At 35.7% G+C, this 27,483-nt stretch overlaps 1 protein-coding gene across 4 annotated transcripts in view; it reads right to left on the bottom strand.

The window, feature by feature from the left end:
• Positions 1-27,483, bottom strand: part of XPO6 (exportin 6) — a 136,152-nt gene that overhangs the window by 93,040 nt on the left and 15,629 nt on the right. For 3 of the 4 annotated variants that reach the window (XM_074197376.1, XM_074197377.1, XM_074197379.1), the window contains exons 2-6: positions 20,310-20,400; positions 12,145-12,257; positions 11,175-11,372; positions 4,450-4,609; positions 1,099-1,176 (exon numbers count right to left, since the gene is read on the bottom strand). In XM_074197376.1, coding sequence (XP_074053477.1) covers positions 1,099-1,176; positions 4,450-4,609; positions 11,175-11,372; positions 12,145-12,257; positions 20,310-20,400 — 640 coding nt within the window. The remainder of the gene's footprint in view (positions 1-1,098; positions 1,177-4,449; positions 4,610-11,174; positions 11,373-12,144; positions 12,258-20,309; positions 20,401-27,483) is intronic. The other variant, XM_074197378.1, reaches the window with a different exon arrangement.

Here is a 27,483-nt window from a genome sequence, read left to right as displayed (position 1 = left end):
GTTGATAAAGGAGTAAATTAAGCATGTGCTAGAAACAAGTCCTCAAAAACCTTTTAGAATTTTTTTCTATCATAAGCTTCTTACAACACCTTTCAAATATTAAACTTAATTGAACAATTTGGGCTAGTTATCTAATATTAACAGGCTTTTTCCTCATGGAAAAGATATAGAAACAATTCTAAAAAAAACACTTCAATTCTAAAAAAACTCTACTGTAAAGGAAGGAATATTTATCAGTTCACAGGAGGTACTACTCTACTTGAAAAGATTTTGTGACTACTCAGTGCAAAAACAAGAAATACTCAGAATTTCTTCTTTCTATTAATGAAAGTGATAATTTTACATGTGAAAGAAATAACTATTAATTTATAACTATTTGACCACCACTACAAATGCAGGTTTTTATTCAAATCACATGCAACTTAAAACTGATATGTCTAAGTAAATATAAAATAAATAATATTCTATACAATGCCCCAATCTGCTTTGGCCATCTTCAGTTCTATGAACTAGCTCTAAGATAAAAAAAGACTTAACTATAATATGTTACTCTCTCTGATGGCTGCTTACTTAGCAGTTCCAGTATGTAGCTACAAAACAGACTTGTCAATCTCACAGTCTACTTACTGATTTTTAGCAAGGGAAAGGCAGCCTGCCATGAATAAGAAAAGAAAGAAAAAGTTTAAAGATACTAGACTACCAAGACTAAAAAATTCAAAATGGAATTAATGAAATGAATCTCTTAAAATAAGCAAAAGTGGAAGAGAAGACTTATTTTTGATGTAATAACAGGAAGAAACCTTTTGTTGAACTATTTGAAAGCAGAAGACCTGGATCTGAATCTTGACTGCCAAAGACATATAATCCTGAGGAAAGGTTCCACACATCTACTATAAAATGACAAAATCTCTACAAAGTACTATAAATCTAAATCTATGATTCTATACATTTCTGTTATGATTTCAGTGCAGGCAATTAAGAAAAGACATACAAAAAATAAAATAAATCAAGGAAGTTATCAACTCAACTATCTGGTAAAGAACTGCTACAACACACTGAGTTTACAACAAAAAGCTATCATGCTATTGCAAACCATACCACTTTCTCCTGCAGTCGGGGATGGTGGTGGAGTGGCAGCAGTAACACTGTGTTTGTCCCAAATGGTCTCCAAAATACCTGCAACAAAGAGAAACACCATACTAAGTCAGTCAACATTTATCCTATCCATGTACAGGCAATGCACTAAAAGCTAGGGACAAAAAAGAGTCAAAAGATAATTCCTGCCTTCAAGGAACTCATATACCAGATATAAGCATACCTGCCATGAAAAATGGGTTAGGAAGCGGGGTGGGGGGAGATCATGGGGAGGATAGTGGAGAGAATTTAGGTAGTAATTTCAATCAATTAACTTATGGTTGGAGGGATCAGGAAGAAGGGAATTACTACTGAGACAAGGCTGTTGTCCCTCAAGGAATTTAAAATCTGACTAAAGACATTTAAGAAACAGAACTATTAGTACAGAATGAAATAAGTGTTCAGAGGATCACAGATTTAGAATTGGAAGAGATCTTAGAATTCAACTTCTTCAACACTATAATCCTCCGACTTGATTAACAGCAGGCAAAAAGAAGCTACTCAAAGTATTATAATGAAATTATTATATTCAGGCACTGAGTTTTACCTATAATAAATTCAAGGTAATGTGCTAGACACAGAAATAAAGATGAAAAAGATTAACAGCCCCTTCCTTCCAAAAGTCAATATGCCACTGGGGGAGAGAAAAGGTGGGTGCTAGAACATAATATGTACACAACAATTTGTATATAATAAAGACAAAGGAAGGTCTGCAGTAGGAAAATCAGATAGAGATATTACTTGAAGAGAGGAGGGAAATTAGGTAGACTTCAGTGAGCAGTAGTACTCATGTTGAACACTGAAGGATTTCAATTGGCAGAGATAGGGAAGAAGATGGGAATTAAATGTATGAATGCATAAAACTAAGGTTAAGGGCAGGAAAAATCTAAAAACAGCCAGAGTTTAAGCCTACTTGAGAAGGCTACATGTGAATGCACCTGAAAAGGCAGACAGAAGCTAGACTGAGAAAGCTCTTATATAAGAGGAGGGTAAGCAGAAATTTACTTTATTTCCTCTAGGCAAAAGCTAGCTACTAAGTTTCTGAGCAGAGTCATGAAATAAAAGGTCAGACCTGTCAGTATGAAAAATTATTTTTGGCAATTGTGTATAGGATGAACTACAGAAGAAAGAATATTTTGAATCAGGTATCTAGTGAAGAGAAAGCAAGTGGAGCAAGCTAAGCTAGGCATTTGAAACAAAGGTGGTTAACTAGACTGAGGGAAAAGGGACAATGGAGTCATAGAATAAGAACAGAAGTCCTCCTTCTGGTCCTTCCTCCTCATTTTACAGGTCTACAGAACCTTCATTTGAATTCAGGTCCTCTGAATCCAAAATCCACTACCATTATGATGAATTTTAGATCCAAAACAAATTATGGAAAAAGACTCAAGAGATTTTGGCCACTGTTTGGATACATAGGTGAATAAGATAGAATAAAAGAAGATCCCCAGATTTAGAGCTTAAGTGACTGGGAGGATGATGATATTATCAACAACACTAATTAGTAGAAGGGATAGTTCAGGGAAGAAAATGAGAAGAGGTCAGTTTTACACAACATATATTTGATGTGCTGTCAATGAGACATCTAGGCAGAGGTTATGTTTGAATAAAAAGTATTTAAACACACACACACACACACACACACACACACACACACACACACGGAGGTCATATTCACAGAATTAATAGCTAAAATCAAAAGAATGGATGATTCTCTCCAAGGAAGAGAAAGTGGGGAAAAGAAGAGATCAAAGAACCTTGGGATAAAACTTGTATTTACCATTCGCAAAGAAGACACTGAAGCAGCAAAGGCCAGGAGAATCAGGAGGAAGAATGTCATAGGAGTTAATGGAAAAGACTATAATCAGAGAAGGTCATGGTCAACTGGAAACCTTAGAGGAGCACAAAGAGCAATAAGGTCTGAAGCCAGACTAGAAAAGGGTGAGAAGCAATGGAGCCAGCAGCCAGGTAGCACTATTGATAGAGTACCAGCCCTGGAATCAAGAGGACTTGAGTTTGAATCCAGCCTCAGACATTTAATTACCTACCCATAGCTTTGCAAAAAAAAAAAAAAACTATAAAAGGGAAAAGCTAACAAAGAATGATGACTTGAAGAAATCACAGCATCAAAATAAAGTTTTAGAGAGAGTTAAGCAAAATATAGCAGACAAGCAAAGCAAGGAAGAGGTGGGAGAGAAATAAAGGAAAATGTGAAAGAGATTTTGAAGAAATGAATCAGAAATGGATATATAAGATGACTAGAAAGCAGAAATGATGCCAAGTTTTTGAAGGAAGTTAACTTGCAATCTCAGTTGATGGGAATAAATAATATATTTATTAAGCAAATACTCTGTAGAATCATCTACAAGTCACTGAAGGGGATATAAGGTAAATATTATTAAAGCAAGAAGAATTAACAAGCAATGATTTGGGAATTCAAAGTTCAATCTTAGCTTAACTGCTTTCTAGATTTGTGATTTTTTAGCAAATAAATTAACAACACTAGCCTTAGTTTCTTCATTTGTAAAGTAAGGAAAATAATTCTTTCATTGCTATGTCACAAATTTTGTCCCATCTCCTTTTTCCAGGGTCTACAGGAGATCCAAAGCTTCCTTCAACATTGATTAGAACTAAAATCCAGAAGACTTCAAAAGTTTATTATTCCCTTCTTCTGATCCTTTCCAGTGATCCTCATAAATATATTGGACATGCCCTTTCTCCATGCTCATGAGCCACAATGGCTACTACTGAGTAACATTTAAATTTCATTGCTTACTAGAGCCTTCATAAGCAAATACTTCCCTAATTTTCCATACTTATATCCTAGAACTTAACTCGTCAGTGGATGATCTAGCCACCACGGATTATTCTGCAATCCCAGAACTCTCTCCATTTCATTTACTTAAAATAGCCTACCCTTCACTCTTTACTTTCTGCTTACAGAATAATAATTGTCCTTTAAAGCAAAATTCAAATGCTTTCTCTTCCATTAGGAAGATGGCCTTCCTTTATTTTTCAATTGTCTAATGTATTTAACTGATATTGTCTAGTATCCATTCTACTCTGCCACAACTTCATTTGTTGTCAAACTTCCTCTCAATCAAATTATTTTAATATTCCTGATTCAGTTTAAAAGTACCCTTATATTTAAATTTTTTTTAACTAGGAAATGCCAACCACTGAACTGACACCAACTGGACAACAAAAAAGGATTTTACTTTTGGAAAATGTAGGCTATTTGATAAATTCTCAATGCTGCCTCTGAGTCATCATAGGTAGGAAACATAATTTTTGCAAAATTATAATCACAGTCACCTGTAAGTAGTCCAAGTACAGTTTGTACTTGGTCCAATAGCAGCTTCCTCAACTCCTCTTTCCGAGCCACACTGAGGTCTTCCCGGGGACAAGCCAGCTCTTCTGAAGTAGTTTTCAACATAATCAGTCCAAGGGGAGTGGTCAAAGGAGACTGTATCAACTGAAAGAACAAAACACAAGCAAGTTTTGAAGAAAATTTATAAAAGTTAGCAAGGGGGAAGCTAGGAGGCGCAGTGGATAAGAGTACAGGCCCTGGAGTCAGGACGCGAGTTCAAATCTAGTCTCAGACACTTAATAATTGCCTAGCTGTGTGACCTTGGGCAAGTCACTTAACCCCATTGCCTTAAATAAAAGAAAAAGAAAACAAATTAAAAGTTAGCAAGAATTCATTTTCATAAAACAATGTGAAATGCAGTTTTGTGTGAATTTTATCTAAAAAAAGTTATACATAAATAAAGCATAAAATCTTATATCTGGGTAGCATTAATTTTTCAAAACACATTCACATTTGTCTCATTTTAAATGCAAAATTCTTAAATTAGGAGCTGAAATAATCTACTTCTAAGAAGCTTCAACAAGTTTCAATCCAGAAGAGGCTTTAAAGAGTTCTCATTAGAGTAGGACATTTAAACCATGGATTTTCACATGATGATGGAATAAAAGTGTTGAGGGTTTTTATGATTCCTTTTTCATTTAAAGTCCTATTCCAGTCATCATTCTATATTCTAATGCAGGTCATTTACTTCCCATGGCTAATTTTTTTTGAGAAAGGAAAGAAGCCGCACATTTTTTAGTTTTTCAAGGAGTTTAACCACAAAGGATAGAAGAGATACAAAACAGCAGGGATAGGATGATCAAATTTTTTAAGAATGAAGAAATGGAAAAGCAGCCAATAGACAGGGAAAGATAAAATAAGTGATGACAATAGGAATTAACAGAGGGGGGAATCTTTGAGAAAAGATGAGATGGAATAGGATCTCTGGAGAAGGTAGAAGGGTTGAGAGGTGATAGAAATATAGAATCAGGTAGTGGAGGATAAGGAATAGGAGTTGGTTGATGACCTACAGGGATTCAGAATCACTGGGATGTTATGGACATGACTGGAGTGAGATAGTAAAATACTTCATCCTAGGCCCTCTGGTTACAAAACTGGTCTTTGCATCAATCTTTCAAAGTTTGTTTTTTCTGGTGTCCTTTGTATAATTTATTCTCCTAGTTCTGGCTCAATTCACTGTGCATTACTTCACATTACCAGGAATATATTAAATTATCTTTTTAAAATTTCTTATTGCATGTATATAATATATATATATATATATATATATATTACAATTTGTTCAGTCACGTCCCAACAGTCTAAGAGACAATATTATTTTATCCCCTGTTCCTTCCCTATCCCCATTTCTTTCCCAGTTGAATTTCATATATTGGTAGACCACACTATTTCATTCTATGTGCATAATGCACATTGTGGGCCCAGGTGGGAGGAAATTTTCCATTCATTCCTTTTTTGTCCATTTCAGATAAGAATAAGACTCATCTGATACCTGCCTTCATAGTCTTTTCATGCACCCAAATCACAGCCCATGCCACATATAGCCCCTCCCCATTTCTTTCTTCTTTCTACTACAGTGTATTCCTCCTTTCACCCTCAGAATCAATCCTCCTCTGAGACCTGTTTTTCTTATATAATCCCCTCAAAATCCTTTGAAATCATAGTTTCTGAAGGCACACTGTTTTCAACATCAACCTACAGTTCCTTCCAATTACTGAAATAAGTTTTATCTTACTGAGTTACTCTGAATTCTTGTGTTTGCACTTCAAAGTTCTTTCTCAGTTTCTCTTCTCATCAAAAATACATGGAGGTCCTCTATTTCACACAAGTCATTTTTCCCCTTATAGGATTATACTCAGTTTTTCAGGGTTATTTTACCCTTGGCAATAAGCCTTTCCTTTTTACATTTTGGAATGTTGCATTCCAAGATCTCTTTTCACTCTTAATAATAGTTGCCAGATTTTGTGTGATTCCCAAATTTATTTCCTTGAAAAAAATTGAACTCCTTCCTAGATGCTTGAAATATTTTTTCTTTGCAATGGGAGCTCTGGATTTTGACTATGATCTTGGAGTTTTTCCATTTGGGATAACTTTTAAGGCATGATCAATGGAGTCCATCTATATTTACTTTGCCTTCTGATTCTAAAGAGTCAGGCTGTTTCCATTAATGATTTCTTGAAATAAAGCATTCAATTTGGGGGGACTTTGTTTTTAAAAACATGATTTTCACAAAGCCCAATGATTTTTAAATTCTTTCTCTTCCATTTGTTTTCCAGGTCAATTATATTTGTATCAGATAAATTACATTTTCATTTATTCGATTTTTCCAATCTTTTGATTTTGATCTCTTGAATATTACTCTAGTATTTCTTGCTGCCTTATGGAGACCTTAATTTTTTATCTATTTTAATTTTCAGGAAGTCTATTTTCTTAGCTAAGGTCTATCATGGTATAAAAGCCCAGAATAGAATCCTTGAAAGCCTAGCAGAAACTTCAAATATCCATGGGAGCCTGATCCAAGCTACTACTTATTCTCCTATCAATTCTTTTTTCTATAGAATTTATTAAATTTTTATTTCTTGTTGCTTTTCTTCTAGGTATTCCTATGGACTGGGTCAAAAATCTCTTTTTATCCTTTGAGTCTTGTTTGCAAATTTTATAAAGTTAATTTATCTTTCAGGGTAATACATACATTTGAAATAATGCTTAACACTGTCAGTGTTTTGATTTAGCTAGTTCTAGTTCTCCAGCTTTAGTTTCTTAACTTCAACTTTGTACCAAATTTAGATTCACCCCCACTCTCTATCTTCCACTGAAGCTTTTAATTGAGGGTTTGGTCCTTTTTGATCATGCCCTCATTTCCACTGGGTTCCTTCACAGACCTCCACGTCCCTGGACTAGGTTTCTCCTAGATCTTTGAAGCTCAGAGTGCTAGGTTTTCAGTGTCCTCTTCGACATCTCAGTTTAGAAGATCAAGAGGCATTGAAGATCCAGCACCTCAGGAATCCTAACCTAAACACTACAGCATCTCAGTGGCAACCTTATCTGTTTACCACAGCACCAGATCACTAGATATCCTGTCCAGCTCACTGTCACTTTCCAGATCTTCATACTTTGGCCCTTTACCCATAATGGGACCCTCAGACCATTCTGAAGCTTTCTCAAGGAAGCTCTCTGTTCTTGTTGGTTCCAAACACAAAGCATTAAAGACTACATGTATCTTACCTGGTCATGCTAGGAGGCCAGCTTGTGCTGTGCCTGGTCATCTGGACAGATACCCTTTCCTATAAGTCATGTACTTCTAGATGCCTCTTGTAAAGTTCTGGACTAGAAGGAGTCATTTACTACAGTTTCCCATTTGAATACTTGATTATCATTCTCTATGGTGTAAATTTCAGAATTTTGTTTTAGTAGCTATGTGGGGATTAGGCAATCTGCCTCTCATTCAGATAATCATATAAGTAAGAAGAAAATTTAAACTTGAGAAGACTAAGAGACTAAATGATAGTTAACCTCAAGTATTTAAAAGGCTACCATACAAAAGAAACACTCTCACTTACTATCCTGCTTCATCCCAAAGGGTGAAACTGAAATCAAAGGGTAGAAGTTACAAAGAGGCAAATATAATCATGACATACAGAAAAACTTCCTAACAGTGGCATGGGGTAGTCTTCTAACAAAGGCTATGATCACTTGCCATGTATATCATAATCAAGATATTATCTAGGGGCGGCTAGGTGGCATAGTGGATAAAGCACCGGCCTTGGAGTCAGGAGTACCTGGGTTCAAATCCGGTCTCAGACACTTAATAATTACCTAGCTGTGTGGCCTTGGGCAAGCCACTTAACCCCATTTGCCTTGCAAAAAACCTAAAAAAAAAAGTTATTACCTAGATTAACAGACTGAACACAATAGCCTCTCAGGTCCCTGTTCATCCCTTGGGGTGATTCTTAATTTTCAAATAAAATGAACCAATCAATTATTCCAAATGAGTAACTCAAGGATATAGAAATTTACCGTAATATGAAGAAAAGACTTAGAATGGACATAACAACTGTTATGTATTTGATAAACAAAATTTATTTGAAGAACTTTCAGTTGGGAGAGAAGGAGAATTTCTGCCCAGAAAGGCAGATGTAGGCTTGATATGGCGGGGGATGTTCTAACAATGAGAGCTATCCAAATGAAATGATACCCTGGGAGGAGGGAGAGAATTAGGTTCCTTTATGCTAAGATTCTTCATTAACATTAGTCAACTTTCAAAATTTGATAAGATCTACAACTTAAACTGAAAACTCACCAGACTTAAACTGGACCACAAAACCTTTTAGTATGACTCAAAAACTTTCATGATAACCAAAGTTGACTCTAAAACCGGTTTTGCTTTGCTGCAATTACACCTGATAAAAGTTTTGTTTCATTACCAAGAATGTCAATAATCAAGCAGCAATCTTTCCTTGCATTTGCAAGGAAATAATTACTAACCATACACTAGTTCTCACTGAAAGTTGTGTAAAACTTGTGTAAAACATGTGCAAAACAAAAGAATTTTAAAGTTTAATATAATTCTTTTTGTTTTACACATGATCAAACAAACCTAAAGAAGTAAAACAACTTCCCCAAAATTATAAAAGCTATTTAGGGGCAAAAGTGAAACTAAAATCTCTCTTACTTCCAAATACAGTATTTATTCAAGAACATCATAAATATTTTAAAGTCACAAAGACAGGAGTTTTAAAAGTTCACATTTGGGGGGGGTTGTTTGTTTTTTGCAAAGCAAGGGGGTTAAGTGACTTGCCCAAGGTCACACAGCTAGGTAATAAGTGTCTGAGACCATTTTGAACTCAGGTCTTCCTGACTCCAGGGCCTGTGCTCTATCCACTGCACCATCTAGCCACCCCTTAAAAGTTCACATTTTCAACTGTTTAAAAGATACCTCGAGTTCTAAGTCCTACCCACTAATTACAACTTGAAAAGATTATTATAGTATTCTAATAGATGTTCCCTTCTCCATGCTCCTCTCTATAATTCATACTATTACAAAAATAATCTTATTTATCCTTCATTTTGATAATGACAATTGTTATATTCAAAAATCTTCAGTTGCCTACTGAATTAAACTCAGATTTCTTTTTCTGGCATTTAAGACTTTTAAAATTATTTAAATTATTTTAAGTTGTATAAAGTCTTAATTTTATCTCATACTTCCCTCTATGAACTCTATGCATCACTAAACTGGATTATCACCCTCTGACACCCTGAACATACCAAACATTCTCTACACTTTCCACTTTTATGCCTTTATACCCTTCACTAAGTCTGAGACACTCTTGTTTCTCTTCAGTTGCATTAAGCCACTTCCTTCATGAAGTTTTTGATGAGCCCAGGGGAATAAGGACCCTTTTCCCCTCAGATGTCATGTAACAACACTTTGTTTTGGAACACTCAAATGCCTTTATGTGTAATGTTACAGAGCAAAGACGTCAAATACAAGACCCAAAGCCTTCAACACTCCAATCTGAACCAAACTCAACATAATTTTGAAAATATATAATAAAATAAATAAAAATTTAACATAGTTAACATAACATTTTAAAATGCAGCCTGCAGGGATCCTTGTGTATGGATCAATAATGATCCCCCTAGTAATTTGAGTTTGGCACCACTACTATATAGTTATATGTTGATGTCTTTTGCTCCTGCTAGACTATCAGCAGGAGAGCAGATACTATGCCTTATATAAACTTCTCTCATCCAATACTTAACCCAATAAGCTTATGAAAAATATTTGCTGAAATGAATAATCAATAAGAAATCAGTAAGATAGGCTAAAAGGGGGAATTTAGTAAAGAAGATGGACAATAGAAAAAGGTTACTGATGCTTCCAGGAGGACAGTTAAATATCTCCAGCTAAATATCTTAAGAAGCCAAGAGTGAGCTTCCTTCACTGAATAAACAACACTGACAGGACTTCCAGCCAAGAAAATGCCTGATGTAAATAAAATACTTGGAAACTAGAATATAACAAACTGAAATCAGTGATTCCATTAGAGACAGCAAGAAATATTAGAACAAAAGCAAAATCTGTTTCCTAGATATCCTAACTATAAAAAAAAAATGAATGAAAAGCATACTTTTAGTTTGAAATATTTCAAATCCTAACTAACATACATTCCATTCTTCAGCCAGTTTCTCAGAAAATACCTAACACAAATGCCAGAGGTCATCTTACATTGCCAAGACTTGACTACTATTACCCATAAACTAATGAATAAGTCCTGTCTGTTCTCCTGGCACCTTACTATTTACTCTGGCCACTCCCTTCCATGACTGAAAAAACAGAGCTAAAAGAAGTAGTTCAGTAAATTCCTCACCTTTTTTGCATATCATTCTCAGCTGATACAATGCTTACCTCAAATTCTTTCCAAAGCCAATTATATGAATTGAAAGGATCCATTATTTTTCAAGAAGCTTTTCCCAAATAAGACAAATTTTTCACCAAAAAAACCTAACTTGTCTTACAATTCTTACTAATATATACCTAAAACATTTAATAGGAAAGCTCTTCTTTACAAGCCAAGAAGGAAACAACTTGCGTAACAAGTTTCTCAGGATAAGATACCAAAAACTCTTGAAATGGTTCATCAGATTTCATTAGGTATATTCTTACCTGTAAAATGTTTGTAAAAAAGTCATGGTAGAACATAGGCCAATCTTGGCGGCCAATATCAACAATAACTTTGCAGAGCTTGTTTCGGATAAAATAAGGTAAGGTTTTGTGGTGAGCTAGAAGGAGCTTGGGTAGGGAGCTTCGGATTTCCATCTTATCCTGGGATGGGACTCCCAGCCACATTTTATTGATCAGATTCTAAAAAACAAAAATGGTACCCTTTATTTTAGCAAACCACATATATAAATAATTGACTATAATCACTAAACAGACTTTTCTTACTGAAAAAATTTAAGATTGTATAAACTGGTTAAAAATTTTTTATGATAAGAGGCTGTAGAACTTTCACTTGAACATTTTCTAAAATACTTGAATAAAATGATCTTCAGTTTTGCAACTGGATTAAGATGAATGGTGCAAGTAGCTACTAGTCATTATCTTTTTTCCACTGTAAAATGAAACAATACTCATTCCATTGCAAAGGCATGTTAAGACCTTGCCTATAACTTATTACATATAATACCCCAATCCTGAGTAACTTGAAAAGTACATTCTAAATCTGATCACAGACCTTAATTTTGTCTGTTTACTGATATTCTTAAAATGTGCAGATTACAATATTAAAAGTATCACAGCTAAAATAGAGTAAGACTGTCTTTCTAACATATGAATCATCTTAAAATTCAAAATCTGGGAAGAAGCACATCAAAAACTACTAACTTTTCAACTATAAAGTTAAATGCTCACATAAACCCTAACTCTACCCAAAAATCACTTATCCTTAGCTTCCACTGTTCCCCACTGACTGGAAAAGAAAAGACTCCAGTCACCTTAACAGATGTATTTAAACAAAAGTTCTAACCATTTTTTTACAAAAGCAAGACTTACAATAAGAAATACAAACTGCTGAAATAATATCAAAGGCAAAATAAACATAAAATCTTGAGAATAAAACTTTCTGAAAACTTACCTCAAAAACCGTTAAACTATACATCATTACATAGTCGTTCCGTGTGCTAGAGAGAAAATATAGACAGAATCTCCAGGCTCCAATCTGTTGGGCAAAATTATTCAGAAGCTCCTCTGAAAAAAATTAAAATGTCAAAAAAATATGGTCATAAACCTTTGTAAATCTATTTTAATACTAGATGACTTTTTTCTTCTAAATAATTTCTATGTAGTTTCACCAACATATAAGTGTAACAGTATCCAAAGAAAACTATCCTTACAGTGTCCAAAGAAAATAGGCCAGAAGACCCTGACTAATGAATACTGATTGAAAGAGTGCTCATTTGTTGAAAGAAATGCTCGATATATTGATGCCCTACCAGCATAAAAAAAATTTTTTTTTCTGCACAGACCCTTGGGCAAGCATTTGGCCTATTAAATAAATAACTCCATGTACTAATTCAGTACTACCCACCACATTGTACTAATTCAGTGTTACCCCACATAGCTTCTTAAAAACACATGTGGATTCAAAGACCAAATGTTGTAATAGCTGACATTAAGATCAAATAAGATCCAAAGGAAATTCCAGGTGAAAAAAATACAAAAGGTAAAAAAGTATGGAGATGGATAGTTTTTTTTAAGGTTTGGTTTTGCTTTTTTTTGCAAGGCAAATGGGGTTAAATGGCTTGCCCAAGGCCACACAGCTAGATAATTATTAAGTGTCTGAGGCCGAATTTGAACTCAGGTACTCCTGACTCCGGGGCTGGTGCTCTATCCACTGCACCACCTAGCCGCCCCTATTTATTTTAGTTTTGTTTAATCAAATAGATATTGAAACTCCTCATTCACCATTCTAACAATTTTTTTTACTCTAGTCAGAAGTCTAGTCTACTTTAGCAGCAAAACAGTTCACCTTAATTGTTTATTTGTTGTTTCATAAGAGCAGAGAGAAAAGCAGAGAAGATAAGTAAAGTAATGACGTTCTAAAACAGTATTTCTGGGTTAACACAGTTTGATTAAATTCATCATATACTGAGTTTCTAAAGCGTCATCTTGCCCTAAAGAACAAGAAATATAAGACAGAACTTAATGAATATAAGTTTTTCTAAACTTCAAATTATGCTATAAAGGAGTAATCATTAAAATTATTTGGCAGACCAAAAAAAAAAATCAATTTATTGATCCAGAAAAAATAGTTCCTGTGGAGGTCAAGAATATCAAGGGAATTAATTAATGAAGGAAAAAAGCAAAGGAAGGTGGCCTAGCCATACCAGATCTAAAATTATATTATATATGGATCTATATTTAACATGGATACACACGTAGGGCCTATATTAGATTGTTTTCTGTAAGAGGGAAGGGGGAGGGAAGGAAAGAGAAAAATATAAAATTTAAAATCTTGTAAAAATGATTTTTGAAAACTAGCATTGCATGTAGTTAGAAAAACAAAAAATAAAATATTTTTAAAACAAAATAAAACTTGTCTGGTACTGGCTAAAAAATAGAGTACTGGGGATAGCTAGGTGGCCTAGTAGATAAGAATAACAGTCCTAGAATCAGAAGACCTGAGTTCAAATGACTTCAAACACTTCATACTTACTAGTGACTTGGTCTTTGTCTCACAAAAAAACAAAAATAAATAAAATAAATAAAATAAAAAGAAATAGAGTGGTGGATCAGTGGAATAGAATAGGTACAAACTAAATAGTAATAAATGATATAATCATCTGCTGTTTGATAAACCCAAAGATTACAGTTTTGGGAGTAAGAACTCACTCTGATAAAACCTGCTGGAAAAACTGGAAGATAATAAGGCAGAAATTAAGCATCTCACACCCTATACAAAGATAAAGTCGAAATGGGTACATAAAAGGTGATATCATGAGTCAATTAGGAAAATAAGGAAGAGTTTATCTGGCAAATCTATGGAAAGGGGAGAGCAGTTTATGACCAAAGAAGAAAGAGGACATTTTAAAATTCAAAATGAAAAATTGTTTATATTAAATTGAAAAATTTTTACATAAATAAAACAAATGAACCAAGATTAAAAGGAAGACAGTAAAATGGGAAAATTTTTACAGCTGATATTTCTGACAAAGGACCATAGAGAACTGAGTCAAATTTATAAATTGGGGCAGCTAGGTGGCATAGTGGATAAAGCACCAGCCCTGGAGTCAGGAGTACCTGGGTGCAAATCCAGTCTCAGACACTTAATAATTACCTAGCTCTGTGGCCCTGGGCAAGCCACTTAACCCCATTTGCCTTGCAAAAAAAAAAAACCTAAAAAAAAATTTATAAATCATTCCTCAATTGATAAATGGTCAAAGAATATGAAAATGCAAATGAATGAGAAATTAAAGAAAAGACAAATTAAAGTTAATTAAAAGGTAAATAAAGGAGAAATTAAAGCTATCTATAGTCATATGAAAAAATGCTCCAAATCATTATTGATTAGAGAAATGCAAATTAAAACAACTCTAAGGAACTACCTCACACCTATCAAACTGGCCAATATGACTAAAAGGGAAAATTATCAGTGTTGGAGAGGATATGGTAAAACTGAGACACTAATGAATTGTTGGTAGAGTTGTGAAATGATGCAACTTTTCTAGAGAACAATTTGGAATGATACTCAAAGGATAATAAACTGTGCATACCTTTGAATACAGCAATATCACTACTATTCTGTATCCCAAATAGATCTTTTCAAAATGGCAAAGAATTGGAAATTGAGGGAATGTGCATCAATTAGGAAATAGTTGCACAACTTGTGGTATAAGTATGTGATGAAATACAATTGTTCTTTAAGATCTTCATGTGGGATGGGACTTCAGAATAGCCTGGAAAGACTTGCATGAACTAATGCTGAGTGAAGTGAGCAAAACCAAAAGAACATTATACAAACTATTGGCAGCACTGGATGATGATCAACTATGATGAACTTGTTCATTTCAGCAGTAATCAAAGACAATTCTAAAAAACTTATGATGGAAAACAACATTCACATTCAGAGAATTAACTATGGAGTTTAAAATGCAGACAAAAGTTTAATATTTTCAATTTTTAAAAGCTGTCTTATATATTTTTCTCTCTTTAATTTTTTCCCATTTCGATTTGATTTTCTTTCACAATAGGATTATTATGAATTTATGTTTAAAAATAAAATATTAAAAAGCAAAAATTGATTGCCTATGTGACCTTGGACAAGGCACTTAACCCCATTTCCTTAAATAAATAAAAAATTTTAAAAACAAACAAAAATTGAAAGTCTGCAGAAGCCCCCCCAAAAATTACTTGGTATAAGGTAAAATAAAACAATGAAAGAGACTAGTAGTTAAGGAAGAATTAGAAACAACTGGAATCAAGTACCCACTAATCAATAAAGTCCAAGATAACAAATTATTTGGGGAAGAATTCCTTATCAGACAATGAATATTAAGAAAACTGGAAATCAGTTTGGCTGAAATTAGGTTTAGATGACTTGTTTCCCTTTTATTTAAAAAGTGGAAATTCCTCTGGGGGGTTGAGCCAATGATCCAAGGGGTTAATGTTACAAATTCCTTGATGATGCCTCAAGCAGTAAATAATTGCAGATAACAAGTAATATAGCCAATTGCCCTGAAGGCTCATAACTTTTTTTTTTATCATTGTTGAAAAGGGACTGAGGAACAAAAAAAGCATTGGGAACCACTAGTTCAGACTAATACATTCACCATTTACCATTAGCTCAAAATGGTTAAGCAAGAATATGAAAGGTCAAACCACCAAATAATAAGATGAACTACCTTTCACGATTATACCTAAGGGAGAATGCTTCAACAAACAAGGAATAGAAGCAATAACAAAAGATAATATAGCCAATTTTTATTATGCAAAAAACTTCTACACTAAATTTTTTTTTAATCTATGATATAAGAAACACTTGTTAAATAGGAGGAAAACTCTTGGCACCAAACATCTCTAATCAGAGTCTATATAAACCAAGACAAGGTAAATTAACAAAAAAAATTTCTACTGCTGCTCAGTAGTGTTCAAGCCTTCATGACACATGAAGTTTTCTTGGCAAAGATACTGGAGAAGGTTGCCATTTCCTTTTCCAGCTCATTTTGCAAATGAGTAAACTAAGGTAAAAATGGTTATAAATGATTTGTCCAGGGTCACAGAGCTGGTTAAGTCTCTGAGGTCAAATCTGAACTCAGGAATATTGAATATCCTATTTTTGCTTCCTCAATAAGTGGGGAGAGAATTTGGAACATAAAATTTTAAAAATGTTAAAAAAAAGAAATAAACATTTAAAAAAATGACAGAGTGCTTTCCATGGGGGGGGGGGAGCAAGATGGGGGGGGGGGGGAAATTGTAAAACTCAAATAATATCTTAAATAAAAATAAATTTTAAAAAAGTGCAATGAGAAAACACAGTGTTATTGCCACTCCAGAACTGAACAAAACAGTCAGTAGGAAGCCCAGTGGCATCAGAAATGCACTATTCCCCAACATTCCGAAGCACAGAAAGGACCAGCAAGAGGAGACACCTGCAGCCTACATGGTTCTGTGTTCAGAGGCAGCAAAAGTGGAGGATTCTCCTGAGTAAGGTTCATAGTATTTAAGAAAGTACCAGGGAGGGTTCTTTGAAAGTCTAGAAGGACTGCAGTGCAGCCAGTGTTCAGACCAGATCTCCCAAGTCCAAAGAAGTCAGTCAGAGAAAGCCCTGAAGATTCAGCACTCTGTACTTCAAAGACCCAGGAGGGCCAAGTCAGAAAAGGGACAAGGGCCTCAGAGCAAAACCAAACAATGCTAACCACACCTGAACCTAATATGCGGTAAGGGGAGGAGCTAGGCTCTAGCACAATGTTCCAATTTAGGAGGTAAAGCTGAAGAGATAGGCACATTTTTAAAAGCATCTACTGATATCAAAAAGCACTGCAAATATAATTCCATAACAACTACAAGCAGAGAGACAAAAGAAAAGTATGAATTTTCCACAAAGACTACAGAAATAGCTAGAATAAATGAATTTTTTTAAAAAAATCAAAAGTTCTGAGGAAAAAAATTGGAGAAAAGCTGAAAAGATAATGTGTCAAAGAAATAGAACTTCCCAAAAACTAGAACAGATGAAAAAAATGAATCCACAAGTCAACAAGAAATATTAGAAATCTAACTAAGCTTGGAATTGTAAATACCTATATTCAAAATCAGTCCTTAACACTATCTGCGGTAATTCCAAGTAAATCTATCTTCTAACAAGCACACCTATGTGATCCTTAATCTTTAAGAGTCTCAGGGTGGGCAACCTAGCTATCTGAGTCAAACCTGACTAAAATCACAGTCTTAATATATTACTTATGTAAGAAGATGAAATACAGTAGTGATACAAGAGAAAAGATATGTTTTTAAGGAGAGAAGGATAGAAATAATAGAAATAGAGACTTCAGGGAGGAAATCACATCTGAACTAGGCAAAAACAAACAAAAAAAGGTGAGCAAAATTTCAACACAAAATTGAAGATGAGGACAGTGTCTAGGTATATGCAATGTAATTCCCAAAGGCAAGGTGACAATTCCAGAGGACTCAAGACGAAAGATGTCATCCTACATCCCGACAGACAGGCGATGGACTTAAGAGTGCAAGATAAGATATAATTTTTTGGACATGAACAATGTGGGAATTTACTAGCTTGAATACATGTATTTGTTACAAAGTTTTTGTTTTTCTTTCTTTTTCATTAGGAATGAGGTGGGAGGAATAAAAAAAGCATATTTTAGCTAATAAAATTTAAATTTGGCTTAAATTTTTTTAAAAGGCATGGTAGAAAAAATACTAAGTGACTCTAAGAGACCTAGTTTAGCTAGAGTAGAATATGTATAGCAAGAGATGTGAGAAGTTAAAATGGTAGGAAGGTAACAGTTATGGAAAGCCTTGTATGTCAAGGTTAAGAATTTAGATTTTATTCAATAAAAAATGAGGAGCCATTAGTCTCATGTATGAAGTACTAATGAAAGCCTACACCAGGGTGCACTCAGTGAGAAAAGGAAAAAACATTTAAAAGAATATCAAAAGAAGACAGCCTATGTTTATATAAAACTATTTCTATAAACTTTAGAGCAGAAGTTAACTTTTTTCTGTGCAATGAACAAATCTAGAAAAGTTTAAGGACCTTTTGAAAATGTTTTGGTGCCTACATTCTTAAATGAAGGAAACAATTCTTAACAAAGATCACAGACTCCTGAAATCTAATCATAGACCCAGGATAAAAATATCTGCTTTAGCTGTCTGATAGAATCCTGAACTACAAATCAGAAGTTTAGTTCTCTGTCACTAGCTAATTGTCTGATTTTGAGTAAGAGTCAATCCCTCCTTGAACTTCTGTACCCTCATCTATAAAAGGAGAATATTCACCTAGATTGAGATTTTCCAAAGTCTATTCTGATGCTAAAATAACACTGATTCTAAACAAAGGGAAACAAGGAGTTCCCCAATCCATAAACTCCACAAATGGTAGCTACAAAGAATGAGTAACAACAAGTTTTTGATAATACCCCAATCCACTGGTATCTTTATAACTGGACTCAACTAAAATTTATAGAACCATTCCTACCCTCTGAGCACTTAATCAGCTATCTGAAACATCTAGTTTATAAAATTGTACTGGAAATCTAGAATATGGTCCTATTTCTAAAGTCAGATAAGGAAATTAGGTATAATTAAGCAATAATAAGATGAAAACAAAAATAGAATAACATTATTCAAGTAAAATCAAGTTCAGAAGGTACCACAAAGAGGGGGATTTTATAACATTAAACATTTATTAAAAAAGGAATTAAATCAGTTGCTGATTCTCATCAAGTCTATCTTCAGAATATGTCTCACAACTATCTCTGTTCACAAGTCAGCTCTCACCACCTCTCATAGAAAGTACTACAACAGACTTGTAAGTCTCCCTGAAATCAGCTTCCCTCCTCTCCAGTCCAGCTACCACAACTGCCAAAGTGCTAAAGCACAGTGACCATGTTACTAAACTCTACTCAATCAATTCCAACAGCATCATATTGCCTTTGGGATTAAATACAAAACTCCTCTCCATCTTTAAAACCCCTCCATAATATGATTTCAGCTCACCTTTCCATCTTATTAAGCATTCTTGCCCTTCTTGCACACCAGACTAGCTGCTCCTCCTAAAAGATAAGCTGCCTCTCCTTTGTAGGATTTTTCAGGGGCTATCCCATATATCTGATCCACACTCCCTCCTCACTTCTGCGTCTTAAATTATAATCTTTCCCTCAAGACTCAGCTCAAGTCCTACCTTCTACCTTCTACATGAATTCTGATTTCTCTCCCCTCCCCAATTCCTACTGCCCTCCCTCTCAAGTAACGTTTTCTTTTGTATATTATTTTATGTATACATATCATATCCCCAATACAGCAGGGATCATACCACTTTTGTCTCTATATCCCTAGTATCTATTCAAAGTGCCTAGTATATATTAGGGAGCTTAATGCTTACTGACAGAGTATTTTTTAAATAAATACACATTTTTAAATGCCAGAAAATTTCCCTCTCCACAGAATAAATTGTTGCCATAAGTCAAGGTGTATAGTGAAGCTTCAATGTCCCAGGAGCTAATATCATATAAAGTGTCATTTTCAAATATTGTCAAATCTTCTCACAGGCACACAAATACTTGATCCTCCAGCTCCACAGGAACAAAGGTCAACAGCAGGCGAAGTTCAGCAAAGTCATGTGACACTGTGAAGATCCTATATCCAATACATTGCGTTGTGACAGCAACACATACTAAAAAGGGCTAAGAAATCTCTGGAATGGAGAAAGACTAATCAAAATCTATCTCAGGCTGCAAGTTTGAGCATCTTTATCATAAAGGTCACGTTTTAGTAAAGGAAAAAGGAAAAAGAACTAGTGTCCCATAAATTGTTTCTCTTTTATCTCAATCTTTTTTTTAAAAAAACTATAACATCATCTTGCCTGAAACTAAAAACAACAGGGATTTTTCCACAGACTAGAAAAGGAACAGTGTATGCTGCAGACATTGGAGAACAGTGGGAAAGCTAGAACAAAATACTGAAATTCAGGAGAATAATCAGGATCAGTTATTGCTGCTTCTCTGACTAGGCCTTTCTTACAAAATGGTTGCTTAAAATTACATTAAATCTGTGTATTAATCTTACCTATTTCACGTTTTCGTTCATTGGTTGTGCAATCATGGAAAAACTCTGTCATTAAACTTTCCAATGCCCGGAGGGAAGCTTCTTCAGATGCCTAACAAATGAAATTTGAGAAAAAAATAACAAAATACATCTTTAGTTCTCTTCTGTTCTTCGGTTCCTTTTAGGTTGCATTCAACAGCAAATGTAACACACTTCCCCTGAACAACTGACAAGATGTCAGCTTCAATAGTTCCGAGTCACAAGTTCACACACATGCCACAGACTCAGGCTATTCTGTCCTCCATCTCTGTGCTAACAAAAGGGACGACAGATCATAAAAAACAATCAAAGTCAGAGCACGTGAGTGGGAAGGAATTCTGAAAAGTCAAAAGTATAAAACCAATCCTAAACTTTAATAATCAGAAAGATTAGGTTCAAGGAAATGGCCATGGGAATTTCCAAATGCACAATGTTAATCCAAAATTTCCACTTAATTTCAAGAAAACAGATTCAAGAGAAAAAATAAATCTCCTCTAATGCTATTCCCTCTCCTTGGGGGAACATAAGGGAAATAAGTTCCAAAAAAAACCAAAACTCAAAACAAGCTTCTTTCATTTAATTTATTTAATCAGTAGCAATTCTATAACTAAAATGGATTCCCAAACACAGACTTTATAAATAGCTTCTGCTTTACTAAATGTCTAGAGCTGAATTCCTTTATACCAGAACAAATTGGGAGCAGTAAATTTCCATCGTCTTAGAGACATTTTACTGATTTGTTTTAAAAATGGTACCCTAAAATCATATTCATAAGCCTTTATACTCCAATCTCATTTCCATGTTCAACAGCCAAAAAAATTGGAAGTTCTTGCCTTCTTTACTACATAGCCCAATCCATCTTTCACTTACATTCCCCATCTGTGCCTTCTTCCCTCTTTAGAAAGAGCTAGAGAAGGACAAGAGGAATCTTACTAGGACAAACATACTACTGACCTCTCTTGGAAACAGCTACACATTCTTAACATATTAATATCCAAACTGTTAAAAACCAGGAAATTCTAGCCCGGCCTTCTAATAAGTCCCCCAAATGAGAATATATAGAAAAATCAGGAAGTTGAGTTAGAAGGAATTCAATGCAATATGTATTATGTGAGAGAAACATACCCTCTTAAGGAATATTTTTAAGGAAAAAAAAAGGAAATACCCAAACAAGCCTGACAGTTTAACCAGAAGTTCCTAAGAATATATAAATGCCATAGTAAATAGATATTATCAGGTAGTTATATAACATTACCAAGTTATCAAAGGATAGCATACCAGTCATAAATCAATTAAAAAAAGAATACTTGGGAACATAAACTAAGAATCTTTTTCTAAATCTTCAGCTTTAGATATCAAAATCAGGAAGTAACAGAGAGAAATTAAAATAATTTAGAAACAGAAATTAAGTCATTACTTTATCCAGAGTCTTTTCCTCAAAATTTTTGATGGTATATCTCTGGTAAGCACTACATTTCTTTTTTTTTTTTAAAGGTTTTTGCAAGGCAAATGAGGTTAACTGGCTTGCCCAAGGCCACACAGCTAAGTAATTAAGTGTCTAAGGCCACATTGGAACTCAGGTCCTCCTGACTCCAGGGCCAGCACTGCACCACCTAGCAGCCCCAAAAACTACATTTCTTTTTTTGTTGTTGTTTGTTTTTTGCAAGGCAAATGGAGTTAAGTGGCTTACCCAAGGCCACACAGCTAGATAATTAGTGTCTGAGACTGGATTTGAACTCAGGGACTCCTGACTCTAGGGCCGGTGATTTATCCACTGTACCACCTAGCCGCCCCAGAACTACATTTCTTGCTAGATTATTTATTAAACTAAATCTGAAAAAAAGTCCTACTGATGTGCATCAGTACAAAATTTTCATTAAAGTATGCTGATTGGAGTAAATTTTATTAAAAGATTATGACTGGGGGTAGAGCCAAGATGGCAACAGGAGAAGATCCTCTCTTAGGGGTTCTCTCTCTCTCTGATATTTCCAAACTTATAAAATAAGGACTCCTACTAAATTTTTGAGAGACAGACCAATAGAGGGATCCAGTGAGCCAGTTCTCCAGCCCAAGGTAACCTGGAAAATAGTTGAAAGGCTCCGCTCCATGGGGTTGGAGGGGCAGCCCACCAAAGTGAAGGAACTTCATCCCGGAGGCAGCCCCAGTTCAAAAAGTTATTGAGAAGAATGCTTTGAAAAGCAAAATTGGCCAGATGGAAAAAGAGATAAGAAACTCTCTGAGGAGAACAAATCCTTCAGACAAAGAATAGAATTCAGGGAGATTGATGAATTTAACAGAAATCAGGAATCAATACTTCAAAACCAAAAAAAATGAAAAATTACAAGAAAATGTGAAATATCTCATTGAAAAAACAACTGATATGGAAAACAGACTTAGGAAAGATAATTTAAAATTTTTTGGAATACCTGAATGTCATGATCAGGAAAAGGGCCTTGACATCATTTTCGAAGAATTACTACAGGAAAATTGCCCTGATATTCTAGAAGCAGAGGGCAAAATAGAAATGGAGAGAATCCACCGATCCCCCAGAGAAAGAGATCCCAAAAAAACAACCCCTAGGAATATTATAGCCAAGTTCCAGAACTCCCAAGTCCAAGAGAAAATGTTACAAGCAGCCAGAAGGACACAATTCAAATATCACGGAGCTGCAGTCAGGATCACACAGGACTTAGCAGCAGCTATACTGGAAGCTCCTAGGGCTTGGAATACAATATACTTGAAGGCAAGAGAGCTTAGAATGCAGCCAAGAATGAACTACCCAGCAAGGCTGAATGTCCTCTTCTAGGGAAAAAGATGGACTTTCAATGAACCAGGGGAATTTCAAAGGTTCCTTTTGGAATGGCCAGAGCTGAACAGAAGGTTTGTTCTTCAGATACAGGACTCAGGTGAAGCATGGAGATTGGAGGAGAGGGGGAAATATGAGGGACTTAATGAGGATGAACTGCATGTATTCCTGCATAGAAAAATGACACTGATAATACTCATATGAACCTTCTCAGTTAATAGAGCAGGTAGAGAGAGCTTTTATAGTTGAAGCACAGGAGAAAGCTGAATTCGAAGATAAAATATGGTGTAAAAATGGAGTCAATAGAAAAAAAAGGGAAATGGAATGGGAGAAAGAAAAAGGAGAGGGTAATAGTCCAAGATGTTTCACATAAGATTTTTTTTTTATTACAATGAGCTATTGCAATGATATGGAAGGGGGGAGGCAAGGGGGAATGAGGGAAACTTTGCTCTCATCAGAGATGGCTAGGAGAGGAAACAGCAAATATACTCAATGGGGTATAGACATCTGGAGTAAGAAGGAGGGGGGAGCAGGGGGAAGGGATGGGGATGTGAATAAAGGAGGAGAGGATGGACCATGGGGGGAGAGTGGCCAGATATAACACATTTTCTTTCTTACTTCTTGCAAGGGGCTGGGAATGGAAGGCCTGCCCAGGACCACAGGGCCAGGTGGATTCTGGGCCTAAGGAGTGGTAGGGGGGCTCAGGGCCTCTTGGCCCCGGGACCAGGGATCTGTCTGCTGCGCCACTCAGCTACCCTACAGCAGAGTCATAGTGAAAGGAGAGAGAAAATAGACTACATGGTAGTGGAGAAAGAAGAAAGGAGGGAATTGCAATCAGCAATGGCAAGGGTGGAAAAATATGGAAATAACTTTTGTGATGGACTTATCATAAAGAATGAGATCCACCCATGACAGAGTTGTTGGTGTTGGAACAAAGACTCAAGCACATTTTTTGTTATGATTATTTGGGGGAGGGTGCAGGGCAAGTAGGGCTGGATGGCCTGCCTGGGGCCACATAGCCGGGTGATCTTTGGGTGTCTGGGGCCGGATTTGGACCCAGGTGCTCCTGGCTCAAGGGCCAATGCTCTGTCTGTCACCCAGCCACCCCTACTATTATTACTATTTTATTTTATTTTGGGTCTTTTTTTTCTTTCTTTTTTTTTGGGGGGGGTTTTTGCAGGGCAGTGGGGATCAGGTGGCTTGCATGTCACACGGCTGGGTGATGGTTGGGTTTATGAGGCTGGATGTGGACTCAGGTGCTCGTGGCTCCAGGGCTGTTGCTTCGTCCATTGCGCCACCTGGCCATACCTACAATTACTCCTATTATTATTTTTTTATTTTAATTTTTTTCCTCTACCCTTTACTTTTTTCGCCCAAACAAGTCTATCTATATTCATGGGGGAGGAGGAGGGGTATTTTGTTTACTTGTAAACAAGAATATTTTATTAATGTAAAAAAAAATTTGTACAAAATGAGAATAAAAAAAATAAATCTAAAAAAAAAACAACATAGGTCAAATGGATATAACAGTTTAAAAAGTTACTGAGGAGAAGAATGCTTTAAAAAGTAGAATTGGCCAGATGGAAAAGGAGCTAAGAAAGCTCTCTGAGGAAAACAAATCCTTCAGATGTAGAATGGAACTGAAGAAGGCTGCTGATTTTATGAGAAATCAAAACACAATACTTCCAAAAGAATGAAAAATTAGAAGAAAATGTGAAACATCTCATTGAAAAAAACAACTGATATGGAAAACAGATTCAGGAAAGATAATTTAAAAATTATTGGAATACCTGAAAGTCATGATCAGGAAAAGAGTCTTGACTTCATTTTCAAAGAATTACTACAGGAAAATTGCCCTGATATCCTAAGAAGCAGAGGGCAAAATAGAAATGGAGAGAATCCACTGATCTCCCCAAGAAAGAGATCCAAAAAAAATACCCCAGGAATATTATAGCCAAGTTCCAGAACTCCCAAGTCAAAGAGAAAATATTACAAGCAGCCAGAAGGACACAGTTCAATTATCTTGGAGCTGCAGTCAGGATCACACGGGACTTAGCAGCAACTACACTGGAAGCTCATTGGGCTTGGAATATAATATTCCAGAAGGCAAAAGAGCTCGGAATGCAACCGAGAATCAACTACCCAGCAAAACTGAATGTCCTCTTCCAGGGAAAAAGACGGAATTTCAATGAACCAGGGGAATTTCAAATGTTCCTGTTGGAATGGCCAGAGCTGAACAGAAAGTTTTATCTTCAAATACAGGACTCAGGTGAAGCACAGAGAGTAGAGAAGGGGAAAATATGAGGGACTTAATGTGATGAACTACATGTATTCCTGCATAGAAAAATGATACTGATAATACTCATATGAACCTTCTCATTTAATAGAGCAGGTACAAGGAACTTTTATAGATGAAGCACAGGAGAGAGCTGAATTTGAAGATATAATGTGGTGTAAAAATGGAATCAATAGCTAAAAGGGAAATGTAATGGGAGAAAGAAAAGGGAGAGGAGGAATAGGCTAAGATATTTCATATAATAAGACTTCATTACAATGAGCTAGTGCAATGAAAGGGGAAGGGGGAAAGGCGAGGGGAAAGGAGGGGATCTTCGCTCTTATCAGAGGTGGCTAGGAGAGGAAACAGCATATATACTCAATGGGGTACAGACATCTAGAGTAAGAAGGAGAGAAGGGAGACGGGGGAAGGGGGGGATGAGAGTGATGGAGGAGAGGGTGGACCATGGGGGAGAGTGGTCAGATATAATACATTTTCTTTTTTACTTCTTGCAAGGATTGGATGGCCTGTCTGGGACCACAAGGGCCAGGTGGCTGCTGGGCCTTAAGGGTGGTAGGTGGGCTCAGGGCCCCTTGGCCCCAGGGCAGGGAATCTGTCTGCTGCGCCACTCAGCTACCCTAAAGCAAATTTAAGAAGAGGGACAGAATGAAAGAAGAGAGAAAATATAGTGTACGGTAGTGGGGAAGTACGAATGGAGGGAGCTGTGATCAGCAATGGCAATGGTGGAAAATATGGAAGTAGCTTTTGTGATGGACTTATCATAAAGAATGTGATCTACCAGGGGCAGCTAGGTGGCGCAGTGGATAAAGCACCAGCCTTGGAGTCAGGAATACCTGGGTTCAAATCTGGTCTCAGACACTTAATAATTAATTACCTAGCTGTGTGGCCTTGGGCAAGCCACTTAACCCCATTTGCCTTGCAAAAACCTTAAAAAAAAATGTGATCTACCTGTGATAGAACTAGAGGTGTTGGAATGCAGATTGAAGCACATTTATTGTTGTTGTTGTTGTTGTTGTTGTTGTTGTTGTTGTTGTTGGGGGGGGTTGCAGGGCAAATGGGGTTAGGCCTGCCTGGGGCTGCACAGCTGGGTGATTGTTGGGTGTCTGAGGCTGGATTTGGACCCAGGTGCTCCTGGCTCCAGGGCCGGTCACACCACCTGGCCACCCCTACTAGTATTGTTGCTGTTATTTTTATTATTGTTATTATTATAATTATTTTATTTTATTTTGGGGGTTTTTTTCCTGGTTTTTGCAGGGCAATGGGGTTGGGGTGGCTTGCACGGGGTCACACAGCTGGGTGATTGTTGGGTGTCTGGAGCTGGATTTAGGCTCGGGTCTCCTGGCTCCAGGGCCAGTGCTCCATCCACCGTGCCACCTGACTGTACTTATTATTATTATTATTAATAATTTTAATTTTTTTCTCTTTCCTTTATTACTCATGCAGGTCTACATTTTGGGGGGGGGGGGTAATTATGTTTACTCTTAAACAAGAATATTTTAGTAATGCATAAAAAATATCATTTGCACAAAATAAAATTAAATAAATAAAGGAAAGATTGTGACCAAGTCCCTCTTTTTATATACATCAACAAAGACTCAAGCTCAGCTTTGTCTCTTCTACTCCACTAAGGAATTAGCACTCAAAATAGTAAGAATATGCTGTGTACAAAAGCAATCTAAAAAAAGCTTAAGTCACCCTCAATTTTAATCATTCAGAGAACAAATTCCAAATACTAGCAGAAGACCACAACTACTACTACTGTTGCTGCTACTTCTACTATGAGAACAAAATATACTCTAAGTAAGATTTTATTTTTGTAGAATTAGTCAGCTGAAGTGATTTGGGGTGATCCCAAGTTAATTCATATTTTTAGATATTTTTTAAATCTCAAATAAAAAATATAACTTCACTAAAAATCATTTTAAATGTCCTTGGTTTTGTACAATAAAAGCAAAGAATAAAATTCTAAGAATGGGAAGGAAAATTCCCAAGATTCATCTAGAGGCTTCACAAAGATTATTTATTTTTAAAGTCTTGTTAGTTCTTGTTTTAAT

The sequence above is a fragment of the Macrotis lagotis genome, chromosome 8 (assembly GCF_037893015.1).
Source record: "Macrotis lagotis isolate mMagLag1 chromosome 8, bilby.v1.9.chrom.fasta, whole genome shotgun sequence".
NCBI classification, from domain to species: Eukaryota; Metazoa; Chordata; class Mammalia; order Peramelemorphia; family Peramelidae; genus Macrotis; species Macrotis lagotis.
Note: the sequence above shows the minus strand (reverse complement) of the source record. Positions and strands in the feature narration are given on the sequence as shown.